This window comes from Hydra viridissima, unplaced genomic scaffold, assembly GCF_058129835.1.
Source record: "Hydra viridissima isolate aposymbiotic clone 2 unplaced genomic scaffold, HvirCarnegie_v1 scaffold_12, whole genome shotgun sequence".
NCBI classification, from domain to species: domain Eukaryota; kingdom Metazoa; phylum Cnidaria; class Hydrozoa; order Anthoathecata; family Hydridae; genus Hydra; species Hydra viridissima.
The window spans coordinates 10871047-10888205 of NW_028324311.1; the positions used below are offsets into that span (position 1 = coordinate 10871047).

The following is a 17159-nucleotide window of genomic DNA, read 5'->3' on the forward strand; positions in this document are numbered from 1 at the left end:
AAAAAATGTTGAAAATGTGCGGCATAAAAAAAAACATTTGGTGATTTTAAAAGTTTTACCTATATAGGATTTCTGCCGTGCTAATTATATAATTATGTAGTCTTTTTAATTGATATTGTATTTTTTTTTCCTACTCTATATTGGGAAGAGTCGACCATTGTTAACTTCTAATTTAGGCCACCACCTAATATAAAAATTTTTTTAGTTCTATATTTTGAGAAACGGCCAATATCGGGAAATTCTTCCCTATGTAGTTTCTATTCAACTGTACAACTTAACGTAAGATTTCCAAAAAAAAACGTTTAGTTTAATCTAAGTATATACGTTTATTTCATGCGGAAGTTCTCGTAAAAACTGTTTGCGGACAAGTAGAATCTTGTCACGCAAAAATTCCCAGTTCCACTTGACATTTTTAATCGACTAATTATCTTTTTTTTTTGTTAACAAATTGGAAAAATGCACGAAAATAAGCGCTTATACTGATGGATTACTCAATAAACTCACATACACTATTACAAAAGATGCATTCGCACTTTATAAGCATTAATATTTTAATAAAATTAAAATACAAACACATATTACATAACCAATCATATTAAGAAATTTACCTGGTAAATGCGTCTGAGACTTGACTATGATGAGAAGCAGAAAACACAACCAAAATTTGTATATTTTCATTATTCTCCTAAGTGTATTTATCAAGCAAATGTATTTACAAAATGAAATTTTTGCATGTCTTGAAATATCTCATAAATGCAAAAAAATTGCACACTTAATAGTTATAATTGCTCGGTTTTTACGGTGCGTATATAGATTTTAGCAAATTGAACAAATTGCAATGATGGGGATAATCAAGACGACTTAAGCACGCAAACCCGCCGTCAAAACGCTTTGAAAATCTAATGTGCAAATGACGGTTTTTCCGCAAAATAAAATGAGCGAGCTTAATTTTGAGTCACACCAGCTAAGTTTGGGTTATGATACAGTTTTAATAATGGAAAATTTATTTGTCAAATTTAACTTTAGATCTTTTAAAATAACCGCACTCTAAAGGCTATTTATACTTAATCTGGAGATCATTTTCTATATATAGTAATAAAAAGATACAGGTCTATTTGGCACGCGAAGTTATGTAACATAAAACAAATCAATTACAGTTTGTTCATAACTAAATTCATTACTTTCACCATACAAAAATCATTGGTAAATGTCGTCAGTAATCGTTACAGTTTATTTAGATTATTAACTATTTTTGTTTTCTTGAGTTTGGTCTTTGAGCATTTTTTCTCTCTGCTTTTATTTCTTAAGTTATTATATCGAGATTAAACCCAGCAACGTTTGATAATAGTAATGCAAAAATCGAAAAAGAGGACACTAAATGAAAAAGAGGACGCTAAATGAAAAAGAGGACGCTAAATGAAAAAGAGGACGTAATAAAAAAGTTTTACTATCTCTGTTGAAAAAATTCAGCCATTTTTAAAAAAAATTTTAAAAACAATATTCAAAAAAAAAATTTGTGCTAAGTTTTAAACTTTGTTTTATATTTTGATTAAGTAACATTTTTTTTTGTTTATTTAAATCAGAAAAAGAATTTCAAATATTTTTAATACCATATCTTTATAGCAAAATGTATTTTAAGTAAATTTTTTAAATAAAATTACTTCGAGAGCCTCATTAGACTACGATTACATCAAATAGTCAATAATTTTTACATGCAATAAGAAAGTCTCTTTTGACACTCATGATCGAGGCTAAACGACAAATGTATGCTGAAAATCAAAGATTAGCATTAAGTAGCTTATTTGCATATTCATTTATGTTTTAAAACTTGTGAGATAAATGACTTTTTTACAAAGTAAAGATTTCTCTGAACAACCATCAAGATGTCGTTGATTTGTTTTTATTTCATTGATGCTTAGACTCGTCTTTGGGGCACAGGGATGAAATGCCGAAAAAATTGTTTTACAAAAAACTTTTTGAAAAATATTAAATACCCAGATAATTGAAAATGTAGCTGATACATCAAATTAATTCATTTTATTAGTACTTAGAACCATATTTCAAGATTTCACTATCGTGGAATAGACTTATGAACTAAACTTAACACTATCATTATATCTCAATTAAACCTAACTAAAACTAACCTTGTAGCAAAATATTTTTGTAGAATTGGTTTTCACCAAAAAACACCATTTTACGTCATTACCCGGGTAAGTTACCAGGGTAGTTGGTTTTTTAGAATTGGTAATTTATGTTCTAGATTGTCATATCTCAACCTTCAAATCATCAGATCACGGAATGACGCTGAGAAGTCAAGGTTGGTTTAGTTAAAAAAAAAAGGGCAATCAAAACAACTTTTGGTTGAGTGCTGGTTGAATTAATGTTAAGTTGTACGTTGCAAACACAATGAGACCACATTTTTATTTGCAATTAAATTTGCATTTCTTTTCTTTTCACTTATTCTATTGTAAACCTTAAATTAAACTTGTGTTAATTAATTTTTAATTATACATTAACTTTACTTACTCATTTAAAATCATTTATTTGCTTTACACGACAAAATTTCTACTACCTTAGCTAACGTTAAGTTCAGTTTTGTAAACTATAAACAAAAGAAAGGAAAAAGTAATTATGTTTAAAGATATAATTTTTTAATGCAAACCATTTTAGAACCATAGATTACTTTCAAAAAATGCTCCTTTGTTCAAAAAAAATTATAACTCTCGTTATAATTTTTTTTGAACAATGTTATCTGCTACAAAAAAAACTCTTATTTTTGGTGTTAAGATTTCACTCTTCTACAGATTAATCGTGAGTTCAACATCTTCAGACCTAACATTACTGACTGGTTTGGTTCTTTAAGTAATTTGCGAATAGTTTTTAAAAGAAAATCCAAAAAACTCTTGGAGGAGTATGTGAGAATGGGTTGTCATGGAGATGAATTAAACTTTTTCGATATAAGTATGAAGTGCCCAATGGTGCCAGGGTCGTAAGGTTTTCAGAGCAAATTCAAAACAGTTTTCTAATGAACCTTCAAATTTTTTAAACCAATAATAAAAGGCTGAATTTGCTTAATAGAAGTGTCTAATGAACCTTCAAATTTTTTAAACCAATAATAAAAGGCTGAATTTGTTTAGGCATTAACTTCATTAAAATTGATGGGCCCTAACCTAGCGTTAGGCCCAGGCCTAAATTCCCACAAAATATTTTAATCATATTTTGCTGAGTCTCTATGGAGGCAGTGGGTTGATAAAAACCAGTTTGGAAAAATGATGTATTTTATTATTTTATGTGATATTAAACAAGATATTGTTTGATAATCACATTGTAATTGACTTATTTAACAGTTATTTAAAGCATTTAGCAAAAAAACTTTCATTTTGAAACGAATTATGTTGTAAATAAATTATATAATTATAACCTTCACGGACGTAATTGGGGAAAAACTGCTTTTTTTGCTCACTCTAAATTTAAGAGAATAAATTTAACCTTTATACTAATTTTTAAGCTTATCAATTTCTCTAAAAAAAAAAAAAAAAAAAAAAAAAGATAGTACTATTGAAGTTTTCTTTTTTTTTAAACTTTATTTTAAAAAGATCTTAGCAACTGGTTTAACAAACTTTTTGTTTGTGTTTGTATGTTAAAATTTTACAATTTTTATTAGCTTTTTCAAGATGTATGGCTGTTCCTTTAAATTCAACTAAATAATGCAGTGAAAGTTCATTTCTATAGCTAAACATATTATCAAATACAGAGCTTCCTATTTTATTTTGATATATTCTATATGCTTCCTATTTTAATCTGAGAAGTTTTATTTTTATGTATACTGAACAATCATCTTACTACTTTAAAATTAACATAACCATGTTTGTCAATAATGTTTGTCTATTTGTAAATAAAATTAAACATTTCTCATGTTTTAATAATAAAAGTTTAAGTTTTAGTTTTAACAGTAAAAGTAAGTTACAAATTCAAATCTTCTTGTTTACGAATTTATAGTTTCACGAAAGCACTACTATGAAGATGATAAAAGGTTTAAGACATGAAAAGAAAAAATAACTTAACATTAGAGTGAAGAATTTTTTTGAATATGTAACTTTAACATACTTTACAAGTCTCTGGATTTTGTTTTTCTTATAAATTTCTCTGCTTCATGTTTTCTTTACTAAATTTCTATCTTTTATAATCTAATTTGAGTTTAGCATAAAATTTATGAAAAGCAGCTTAATCAATTAAATATAATTTGAAATTAATTTACTATAACTATTCAAAAGCATCAATTTGCTTGTCAAACCCTAAAAAAATAGGTCATGGTCATAAAATAAAAGTTTCCTCAGATGTGCAAAAAGCTTAAGAACCTGGTATGAGTGAGAACAAAAGAATGTACACAAATAAATAAGAGTCTATATCAATATACACAAAATATGATAATGAATATTACAACCAGTTAGACAAATAACAGTAATTTAAAAAAATAAAGAAGTCTATTTATAAAATGAAATAAGATTAACATATAAATATAAACCCATTATAAACACAAACAACTCCTACAAATAAGTATGGGTATATATATATATATATATATATATATATATATATATATATATATACACACACCCATTAAATTTATTTTCTGTTAGTAGTTATCTAGAAAATTTTGTGGATGTAGCTATAAGAACATAAAAGCTACTTCTTACAACTTCTGATCAAAAATGTACATGTTTACTAACAACCAGGTTGACCGTTCATCATATTTAGTGACGCTGTTTGGGGAAGTTGTGTACCTTTTAGCAGCAAATCATGAAAACTCTTACAACCATGACAGCACGGAAAGAAAGGTTGCAATAGGACATAAATAACGGCACAAAGAAATCCTATAGGCCAGCAAATGCATATCAATAAAATAAACCATATTACAGTCCATATTGTTGCCTTACAATCAGCCATGAAACTTTCTTAAAACTTGCAGAATTAAAATGACGTTAGATTTATTGCCCGTATAAACTGAAGAAATATTCCCCTTTTTAGAACACATGCTTAAATACTCTTATTATTTTATAGGCGGACTGAAATGTACTTACACGTTACCGCCTCTGAAAACTATTTGTGTTATTTGTAAAGTTGTGTGCAAAGAAAGCGGCGCACAGTGACTCAGAACGATCAAAAAACGGTAAAAATTAAATAAAATTTGACATAAACCGTAAATCAATAATGTTACATATCAAAATAATAATTTTTGGGTCAAAGATTTCAAATTTGTTAATTAATTTTTTTTTATGCGTAGCTTAGACGCGTATAACGCGCGCTTAGGCGCGTATACGCGCGTTTAAGGTGACTATACAAAAAAATTTTTTTTCAAGTTTTAGAATCTTCAAGACAAACACATCATCTTGATATATTACTCTACTTGAAGCTTTTATAAAAATGGTTTTTAAATGAAGTTGATACATAGAGAAAAAAAACTGTATTATATTACATTTATTTTTTTATTTACATTACAATTAATTTAATAACTTCATCTGGTAACGGTTTTCCTCGATAGCTCTTATGTTTTCTAAAAGATATGCTTGATACTTTTGGATCTGATCTTACTAGAAGGTAGTGCATCTGATTCATCATTGTGTTTAACCTTAACATTTTTGCTGTGTGCTTAAGTCTAGAATTTCTTATCTGTTTATTTAAACTCTCCAGTGCATCTTCCGAATATACCCCGATTGGCAAAGGTAATTTATCTGATATGGAAGAACTATGAAGCAGCATTTTATGTACAGTAGGAGGCATAACATACCAGTTGTACAAACTCACTATACGTTTAGCTGTTTCAGTGCAGTATAAATCTAATTCATTGATTTTAATAGGATATCCACAAGATATGGTTATGAGAATATTATGCAATCTTTCAATTATATCACAATCAACTTTAGTAATTTCAGAAAAAACTTTAATAATTTTTAATGCTTTTCTGGCAGTATTGCCATCATTGGTATTTCCAGACCCAGTTTTAGGCATGTCAACATATAAGCTTAACCGTTCTCTGAAGAGTACCTGAATCTTTTTTTTTTTTAAGTCTACAGATAATTTTTACTCAATTGTTTTTCGCTTATACTTTTTAATTTCAATTTTATAACTCAAATGAAGAATAAATTCTAAGCATTTTATCCAGCAATGCAAAGCTGAAATTCCAAGCCCCAAGGCTGACTCATTCTCAGCTTTTGCTTTTAATAAATCAATATTGATCATTTCGTTCGGTTTAGCATTTCAAACATTGCAGGATTGAGTAGATTTTGTCTCTGTAAGTGCGTTAAATACTTTATTATCAAACATTGTAAGATCAATTCTATAGCTGATATTAAAAGTCACCTTTCTCCCTGCAATATCAAAAACTTTGCAAAACGTCTTCAAGGCATTTATTTGATTTTTTAGATCTGATTCTTCTTCTCTGTATAAAATTAAACTCTCTTTTTTATATTGTAGATGAAGAGGTCAACAAAAGTGACAACTTGAAGGATTTCCATTTTTCTAAATTTCTTCATCTTCTACTTTGAGCAATAAAAGCACAAAAGCTGTACTAAAAAGATTTTCTTCGCTCTTAAGTTCAATACTTGTGATGCTTGTCTCAAAGTATTTCTGTTTGTAAATACTTTGGCTTGATGCTTCATCAAAACCAATCTTTCCATATAAAACTCCAGATATTTCGTTATCTTGACCACTAATAGGTATATCAATCATTTCAGTTTTTCTACTCACAGTGTGATCTAACATGCTTTGAAGAGTACACTTTGCAGAAATTTCAGAAAAATGTATTTTCACGAAAATATCGTGCAAAATAGGATAAATATGTACATTGTGTACAAGAGCTGAGTTTCTGATCATTTGATACTGTTTATCGCTAAGATCAGTGTTCATTTTTAATGCAAGAGCTTCCTCTACACTCATATTAATGGGAAAGGTTTTATCCAAAGTTTTATCAACTTTTTTTATCTCTAAAAGATTAGACATATTGTTTTTTAAAATAGAAGCTTTTTTTTTTCTCCAGCAGTATTTGCAATTTTTGCAGAAGCTAAAAATAGAGCTTTGTGATGTTCAGTGGCTAGTTCTTTTATTTTTTTTTTCTTTTGCTTTGCTCTCCAACAACACTCGATTGCTTATGGGGCTTTCCAAAACCAAAATGACTATTTTTTTTGCTCATAAGATTTCTTTGAAGCCAACGATTTTCTTTTTGTATAGATGTATCATAATTTCGTCCACATTGTTTTAGTTTTTTTACACTTTGCAAAAATTTCAGAAATTTCACTCCTAATTCACGTATATTTGAGATAAGATCTAATCTTTTCATTGTTATTGTTTTTAAGAACCATCAATATAATAAAACTAATATATCAGAAACATTTTAAACTACATTATATATTTTTTTACTTTACACTGTTTAAAATTTTATTTTGTAATGGCTTTAGCAATTGTCACATTGTTACATCCTGTAATAACACTATATTACTAAGTTAACTTTATATTACAGGAAATGTTAAAGTTGTTCAGTTAAGGTTTTTCAAATATGTTGTACTTATCAAATAATAAATCCTTTCAAAAATGGCGGAAAACAGGGTTTTTAACTGTTATTTCTTTAATAACTTCCAATACTGCAAGAGACCGCAGTAAAACTTTTATAATTTAAAAGTAGAAATATTAATTAACTAGAAAAAATGTATATATTTTTGGAACTCGGTGGAACATTTTTTTAGCTAATATATAAACCAAAAAAATACAATTACTTGCCACCTTTTTTTAAGAAATGTCTTTAAATTTAAACAAAAAAATCAGACTTTTTTTCTTTTGAGTAAATTTGAAATATATAGAGCCAAAAGATTATCTTCAAAATAAATATACACTTTTATTTGAATTAAAAATACTCTATTTTAGTTAAATAAAATCTCACATTTTTCAGATTTCTTTGAAAATAATATCAAATTTTTTTACTTCTTTTAACTATAAAATACAAAATAAAAGTTTTATGAAACAATTATTTATACTTTTGAAATAAAAAATTATTGCAATTTAATATTATTTAAAAAAGGGCAATTTATAGAAAAGTTGTTAGGGGTTTATTACCATTTTTTTGCTGTTTTGAGTCACTGTGCGGCTCAAACAATTATCCCAAAAATTTACGTTAAAATGGAAGAAGATTGTTTAACGAAAACAAAAAGTTTTATGACAATTTTTTAAAAAACTTTTAATTAGAAGTTTTCGTTCAATGCCTTGAGTGTACTAAAAAATGGACAGAGAGATGGGAAGCGTTCAATGTAAAACCATGGACCCATAAGAGATGGACGTGCAACCTATTGTTTTTTTTTTTTTGCGAACCATGCTCGTTGCGCATTCTTACGAATCTTTTGTTTTAAACAATAGAAATTAAATTATAATAAAGTCTGTCGGGTTCGTCAAAAATTTTTGGTCTCGTCTAATCAATCACATCAACTTCCTTTTAGTTATTCAAGATAACAGCAATTGAATCATGTTTTAAGCTTAAATTTTCAGAACCGAAGAAATTATCAAACGTGTCCCACAATCAAATGAAAACCCAACATTGTCTGTTCGTAACTGAAATCAAGCATTGAACTTAAAAAAATCATTTCTGCTGATCTTAAAGCGCAACTTATATCTTTTAAGTATATAAAATTTAACAAGTGCAGGACTTGAAGGAGACCAACTACGTTCATTGATTGATCACTGTTCATTATGTCAGGCTCTGTGCCAACGTGTTTTTAGAAACCTTTGCTCAAGATTAGAAGAGTGCCAGGAAAGTAACAGATTTCATTTAGATAATATAACTTTTTTTTTTTAATTTATAATTTATATAATTTTTAAGCTGCACCCAACCATTATGGACACCTTGTACAATAAGAAACATGGAATAAATTATGAGAAACATGCCACTACAACGATGAGAAAATTTTCAGAGAGTTTGAACCGTGTTTAATCATTGCCGAATTAAGGTTATTATTGAGAGGAGGGAGAACTTAAATAAAAACGACGATTGATAAAAAAAATATACATAAGATGATTCACCAACTCTTCACATAAATAAGTGATAAAGCGTTAGAAGAAAAGTTAAATACAACTGAGAAAAGACGTAAACGCGAAGACTCATCAACATGCCATGTAAATAAATGAAAAGATATCGCAACTGGAAAACAAGCAAAAAACTGTAAAAGCTGAAAAAAGAGAGTCTAAGACAATAAGAGATAGAGGGATTAGAGCGACTGATGAGTACGGTCGTCTCTTTAGAAGGAGAGTTTTAAAAGGAGAACAAAGACGTAAAAAAAGAAGAAGATTTTGCTATTGATTGATGGAGAATAACCAAAAGATTTAATTAAAGAAGAGATATTTGTAAAAAAAGAAGATAAAAAAGGAAGAGGAGTAACTGATATAAACAGTATTGAACACTGCAAGAAGCGTAAGAAAATATTAATTGTATTATATAAAAGTTATAACCATTACACATTAATAGAACATTTGTTGAGTTTACATTATAGAATATACTGAGGACGGCGAATATAAGTTTAGCCCTTTTAGATTAAACCTTGCCCATTCCTAACCAAACTATTCTCAAACCTTACCATTTCCTAACCAAGTACTCTCCAGACCACTAACCTCGATCCCAACTTCCATATACCTAATCCACATAACTCTGACCCTTACACTTACCTTAACTAAACAAAAAAAAATAAATTAAATAAATAACTTGAAACGTTAAAAGCGCCACCCTCACATTGTTATAAACTGCCATTGGAAGGCTTTTTATTTTTGCCACCTTTCGTTGTTTTTTAGCAGAATGATGGAAAAACGACAAAAATTGATAGCAATCTATTAAAAAAAAATTTTTTTCTCTTGGTGAAGACGTGTCGTCACGTGTTTCTTCTGATTATAAAAACTTCTAATTCAAAATATAGTTTGTTTTTTTTTTCAAGTAATAATTTATAAAATACCATTTACCAAATAAAAAAATGGAAAAGTGAAAAGAAAAGAAAACTAAGTAGTGAAAGTTGTGAAACCATTTCAGATGGTGACAGAATTTTATAAAGAAAAAGCAATTGTTTAAGTAATTAACCAGGTGACAAAATATTTTTTCCAAAATACTGGTCGGAGATGCGATGGAAGGAAAAATTAAAGACATTTGAGAGGTTAACCATTTTGAAAACTGGCATAGGTTATTCTGTTTGTTCATAATTATTTAGACCCAGATAAGACTCATTAAAATTAGTGAGTGGACGATTGAGAATATTAAAGAGTAAGGGGAAAAGAAGCAGCAATCTGTAAATAATAAGCGTCATAACTTATCAGCTGCGCATAAAAATGCTTGTCTAATTAATTTTAAAGTAAGTTTAAAAAAACGCTTTAAAGATATTTTGTTTGTAAATGGAGATGAATCAGTATGAAAGAATCTACCGTATATTTTTGACTGCATAATAAATAGCAAAAACAAATCGTCCACTTTTTAATTTAAAAGAAGTGAAATATTGGCATGTAAAAAATGAGCAATATTTTACAACGTTCCACGTGTGTATATAACATTGCACGTGTGTATATAACCAAAATGAGATCTTAATATCACTTTATTTTTTTCTTGATTAAAAAAAGTCTCTTTTTAATCTCGTTTTTAAGTTTAATAAAAAATCATTATAATCCATGTATTTAGTGGCCAAAAGAGTATTCAAACCTAATATTCTATAGAAGTTCAAATAATCACTGGGTTTTACTTTTTATACTATACTTTGATGCCATACAAATCTTGGTCTAACAGAATTGTAACAGGTGTAATAGATGATATATTAACAGTTTTAGATGATCTTATACATTAAAATTGGCCATTAAAGTTGACTCTATAATGTAATGCAGTCGCTAAAGTAGCTGTTCTATTTATTTTCAAATTAATTATTAATAAAATGTAATAACTTGACATTTATATTTAGTGTTTAATCTTTTTCTTCTCTCAAAATTAAAACTGGTAAATTTCTTAAATTGGGATCTTTGACTACTGATGATTTATAAAACTAAATATTTATCATTAAATTTGACTTTCAGTGGCAAGAAATTTAATACATTAAGTAGAAAATATGAGTGAAATAAATTTGGCTGAAGTTAGTAGATGCAGCTCAGAGGTTTGTCATGATTTTTTGAAAAGCATTTTCCTATAAATACAGTTTATTACAATTTTTTGTAAAAAGTAGGTTTAAAAAGAGCTTATTTTTTTGACTGTTTTATTTGAAGTAGTAGATTTTGCCCATATTTGTTAATTAACTTTAGCTTAAGATAAATTTCAGCCTAATATTTCCAATCACTAACAAGAGTTAGTATTTCACTTTATCATAATGCTTACAGAAGTGTTACTTAGATTTTTATTAGAACTGTTGTCTGTTAAATTAAATGAATTTTTTCAAGGACACATTCACCCTGCTAAGAATCTTCTTAATAAACTATCAAATGGAAAGTGCAAATGGCTTTGCTCGAGAGCAAACACTTCTCAAAGTATAGAAGTTGAGCTGTCTTTTTCAAAAGAGTTTACTATTTATTTTATTGATGTGGGTATGCTGTTCTTACTATTACTAGATATAATTAAGTTATAAGATTACATGCTAGATTGATTTATAACGTGATTAAGGGCAGAATGTGATGATTTTGATTATAAGTGTAGTCAATATTTGCAAGATATTTTATGGTACATGTTCTTACAATTATAACCTATCTATTAAACGCTTGTTCATTAAAGTTATTATTCTTTTGTGTGAGGTATTGTAATAATGCTAAATTTCAGTATTAGGGTTTAGATATAGTTTTAAAAACCTGCTGAAGCATAGCTAGCTTAAGTCAACAAATCTCATTAAATTCTTACCAAATTGGGATTCTCCTAAAATTCTTGAAAAGTATGTGCTGCAACACCATTTTGTAAAAACATAAGTTTAGCTTTGAAATTGTTCAATGCTTAGATGTTTGTTGAATGATTTGATAATCTATCAATGTAGGTATATTTTTGGTCTGATGGTTTCTGTTTGTAGACATGCCAACATTCTATTAAACTCAACAGTTACTGAGGGAAATTTTTCCTTATCATAAAATCCTCTTCTGTTTATACTTAACTGGTTATGGCTGAAGTTGGCATCACTTGCAGTTGAACCACAATTTCATTAAATAACAAATATGAATAGTACAAAGAGTGTCATTAATAGCAATCTATTCTATATTAACACTTATTCATAATAGCATTAGTTTCTTTTCATTTGGAAATAATGCCCTGACTGTTCAATAACTTTCAAAGTATACTAGAGTTGCTTTTTACTTTTGTGGCAACCAGACTCCAGAGGATTTTAGATTAGAGCAATCCTACACTCTACATGGTCATTGATTGTAGGCTATGTCTTTTTGTAATTGTAGCTGCAACCTAAAGTCTTCTTTCCCATTGAATGATTCAGGATCTTCAATTAGGAATCTGTCTGGCATGAGAAGTATAACAAACAGGTTCCTGCTTCTTTTTGATGCTAAATGAGCTTGTGTCTTCTGCTGCACCATTGCCAATTCAAACTGAATACACTTTAATTAAATCTCTTTTCTTTTTTTTTCTCTAGATACTTTTATGATTTTTTGCTTTGTGTTAAAATCCACATAAGGATTGAATAGACTGAAGACTATCAAATCCTTATACTTGTACCATAGGTGCTCCGCAATCTTGAGCAATGTCATTACACAAATCTCTCAATTTGGGTAGGCATGGAGTTGTTTTAGATCATTTTTATCTGCCTTAGAAGCAAAGGTGCAAAAAACCAAAACTTGATATGAACTTTAGCAAGAAATATATTTACATGGGAAAGGCCTTGAGATTCTTGTGAGATAAGCTTGAACTGCACCCAAAATATCCAAACCTTGATACTTTTAAAGGTCTTCACCATCCAGTGAGCATGATGCATTAACCTAGGATCTTAAAAGTTCTTTTTATATTTAAAAATAACTTTTGAGCTCCTAGGTTAATGCATCATGCTCACTGGATATGATTATGACTTGATGACAGGTTACCTATTCTTGTCATAATGCCCTATCATTATGACAAGAATAGGTAACCTGTCCACTATTTCCATTCCAACCAAATCAAACATCAGCTTTTCATCCCAGTGTATTGTAAGGCTGTGTTAAGCTTGAATTCTTCAATGATCCTTGAGCCAGATTCTTGTCTGTGTCTCTGGTGTTAACATTGGATAGTTTTTTAAAAGCAAACAAGAACTACTTATACTTCTATCTGGTACCACTGAGAAATTTAAACAAATAGTAAGTTTTAAGAGCAGCAGTACAAATAGCCTTGTTGCCATTTAAAATATTGTCTGTAAAAATTTGTTCTAAAGTTTGGAAGCATTTTTTTTATCAGAAAACAAAGACAAATCAATATTCATGTGCAAACATTGTTCAGTTAAAATTCCATTCATCAACTTCAAGTTTCTTGTTTTCTTTTAGAGGACAAGCATAAAATTTTGTCAACCAGAATATTGTTTCAAAAAAGTCAAAAACTACACAGTCAGGTTCTGCTGCCTTACTTTAATAAAATAGGTAACAAAGCTGAATAGGTATTACCTTGCTTAACAGCTGTAGATCTCTTTTTCAACTTTGGCCAATAGTAAAGATATTAAAACTGGCTAGAAACCTAAGGACTAAAAATTGTTATGAACTATAGAAACTCAATAAAGTTGAAAACTGCTTAAGAACTTCAGCAAAAAAAAAAAAAATTAAATGGAAAAAGATTTTCAATTTCTCTTGTTGAGTAGATTTCAGGTGGAACTAGAAGATGCTTTTGTTTTAATGTTCATTGCTCAGACAAATGTCATTATGGCCTTGGAATGATTAGAAGAAATGGTTCAATGCATTCAGAAAGAGCAGTTATTATTGTTACTGACAAATTGAATGAATTGTGATTGAATTTGACCAATAATATTTTTGGATATGTCACTGATGGTGCTTCAGTTATGAAGAAAACGGGAAGTTATCCACCTACATTGCCATTCCCATGGCATTCATCTTGCAGCATGTGATATTCTTTATAAGAAAAAAAGTTTAGCAATTGAAACAACTCAAGAAGAACTAATCAATGATAAGGATAATGAAAATGAAGCTGATTCTGATCCTGGTTTGATAATGTCAATAAAGAATGCTGGAGTGAAGAAAGTAATAGCTCTGTTGATGAGGGAATCCAGTTTAAAGAGGACTATGGTATTCTTATATCAATAGTTTGTAAAACAGTCAAGATGTTTAGAAAATCACCACTTAAAAATGATATTCTTCAAGATATCTGTAGAGCTGATTTGGGAAAAGAGCTTAAGTTTATTTTGTATGTTAAAACAAGATGGAACTCTCTAATAAGTATGTTAAAATGATTATTGGAATTAAAAAATGTTATTGGAAAAGCTCTTGTGGATATATCCAGAGCAGATTTGACTTTAAAAGAAGAAGAAATAAAAAAAAAAACATCTCTGATGTTGTTCAAGCTCTTGATATTCTAGAGCTAAGTGTTATGACATTGGGGAATAGAGACTGTGATCTGATAAAATCTAATACAATTACTTTGTTTTTACTACAAAACCTTAGAGATCAAAATACTAATATAGGTCAAAATTTATTTACTTTTATCTCTCAGAGAATTAATGAAAGAAGGAATTGTAATATTGTTGGTTTACTTTGCTATTTAGATAATCTGAGTGACTATAAATCAGATTCAGAATCATCAGATAATCTTTTAAAGTACCCCAAAAAAATGAAATTGCTAAACTAGCATGAGAAATATATGAAAGTTTATTTCTACATGAGAATAACCAAAGGAAAAGTGAAGTAGAAGTTGAAGTAGCATCTGAGTTTTAAGTCTTTGCAAGCCTAGACAATAGAATGTGGTGCAGACTATCTTTTTATTTTTTTATGCATATAAATTAAAAAATCTCAAAACAGAAAATCAGTTGAACATTTTTGAGTTTTTATACAATATTAGTAAAAACTGGTCTTTATTTAAAAAATTTTATAATTGTTTTACAAATAGAGTACTAATTTTCTTACTGTGCTACTTTTTTTTTATCTAGGAAATTTCAATAGCCACTCAGTGGAAATTCTTGTAGCTCATTCAATGCGTTCTAATGGAGTGTTCTACTCCCTTGTACCTGCATTTATTTTCAACACTGTAGCTGAAAGTAAGCAACAAATAAGCAAAACAGGTGTCAAGTTATTAAACAAAGGTGAACAGTTAATCATATTTGAGTTTGTTTTTTATATTTTTTCATTTTTTCTACAATCTTTCTGTTGAATTGTTTGTTGTTTTTTTGTGGTTATTCTTTTGAAAAAAAATCCAGTTTTTCTTCACTCTGCAATTTTTCTCAAACCTAACAAAATGCATTAAATTCTGAATTACTAATGAGTTTGCAATAGATCTGAGAAATCGAAAAATTCTTTTTCAAAATAAATATATTGTACTTAATGTAGTTACTAAGCAAATGTGTTGCTGTTATGGTACATCAAAATCACTATAAACTTAAAATTTACAATATAATTATTCGTTGATCTTTCTGGACAAGTTTAAGAGTTCAACCTTTTAAAATACACTATCATTTATCACTATCATCTCATAAGTAAAAATAAGGGAATTTTTTTTTTTTTTTTGTCAAAGTGAGAAGTCTTTAAATTTCCTAAATAAAGCATCTTGGTTTTAATCATTTAACATAATGAAAAAGATAAATGTTAAGCCTCTCTTTTGCTTTTGATTTTAAGTTATGATTCAGCAGAATGCAATATGTAGATTATAAAATGTTTATCATAAATGCATAAATGTTTATAACATACTTAACTTCATTGCATATATCAACAAAACCGTATTTTGAAGGTTGATACAACAGTATGTAAACTACAAAACTTAGAAAGTTTTAAATTTGTTATATTGTATATATGCTAATATATTAGCTTATGGTATTTAAGCATATTATATATATGCTGAGTTTTTTCCTTCTTAAATACTTGAACATTTTTTTTTCTTTTCAATCTTACACAATTTTTTATCCTACAACTTTTTTTAATTTGGAGAGATTTTTAATGTTTTTAATTTATTTTTTAGATACTTTGCATATTACATTAATTTCTGTATCTTGATTTCTTAGTTCACCAAAGTTCTTTGTTAAGTCCGCCAAGAACTTTTTTTTATGTCTAATTTTGCTTTTATGGTATTCACTATTTTAAATTTCTTTTTTACTTTTCAAGTAAATAGCTGCAAAACATTTTTTTTTTTCATTTCTACATTACATATTTATTTTTATATTTTTACTTCCCTCTAAAATTTAAAAAAAAATTAAAAATTTTAAGGGTTTTTTTTACAAATATTTTTGTTGTTTTGTGCACATAAAAAATGTTTTTTGGTTTTGAACTCTTTCTTCATTTATCGCCTTTTCTTTCAACAATTTTATACACTTCTTCATTCACCTTTTTTCATCCAACAACTTTATACACTTTTTCTATTTACCTCATTTTATAGTAATACATCACAATAGTAAGAGTAAATTTAAAAATAGAATTGCTAAGTGATATCAACCTTTGGATAGCCATTTCTAGTTATATCAAACTTTGGATAGCCATATCTTGGGAGCCTTTTTTTTAAATTTAGGTTCACTTTTTAACTAAGGGTATCAACCTTTCATAAGGGACTCTATGATATGAAAATAAAGCAAACTTATTTTTCTTGGGTACTTGCCATTGATATTTTGTATGGAATTATCCAGTAAAAAATTTTCTAAATTTTAACAGATGTGTCCTTTATAACTTGCAAAATTGGCAATATTTATAGTTTTTTACACCTATCTATGAAATTTTAAATACCATGTTTTCTTTCCATGTATAATTTTATTGACCTATTATATTTTAGTATATAATTATATAACTATGAAATAATTACACAGGTCAACAAAAAAAAAAAATTTACTGGTGTCCAAAATATTTGGGATATTTTTGGGGTGCTGATTCTGAATATGCTATCAGTTTTGCCAGATTGGCTCAAGTTTTTGATATTTTTGGTATCTTATTTATAACACTTGTTGGTAAATGTGACGCATCATCTCATTAATTTCTTGGGATTAGCACTTGAACTGAGCAGTTCTCAA

At 28.1% G+C, this 17159-nt stretch overlaps 1 protein-coding gene and 1 long non-coding RNA gene across 25 annotated transcripts in view; one reads left to right on the top strand and one right to left on the bottom strand.

Annotated features, from left to right (window-relative positions):
- Positions 1 to 9123: 9123 nt before the first annotated feature.
- Positions 9124 to 17159, top strand: part of LOC145194482 (protein XNDC1N-like) — a 30541-nt gene continuing 22505 nt past the window's right edge. For 16 of the 24 annotated variants that reach the window (XR_016445587.1, XR_016445589.1, XR_016445588.1 and 13 more), the window contains exons 1-3: positions 11056 to 11156; positions 11437 to 11580; positions 15102 to 15254. Coding sequence is in view for 12 of the 24 variants with exons in the window: in XM_090068656.1 (XP_089924782.1) it covers positions 11144 to 11156; positions 11437 to 11580; positions 15102 to 15254 (310 nt within the window). In the remaining 12 variants the exon portion in view is untranslated. Of the gene's footprint in view, positions 9452 to 10259; positions 10374 to 11040; positions 11157 to 11436; positions 11581 to 15101; positions 15255 to 17159 lie in introns of those variants that run through there. The other 8 variants (XR_016445596.1, XM_090068651.1, XM_090068652.1 and 5 more) reach the window with 4 other exon arrangements.
- On the bottom strand, positions 11078 to 14499 carry LOC149881246 (uncharacterized). The gene is made up of 2 exons (XR_016445597.1): positions 13108 to 14499; positions 11078 to 12960 (listed from the first exon to the last, which is right to left on the bottom strand). It is a non-coding gene; the product is annotated as an uncharacterized LOC149881246 (long non-coding RNA).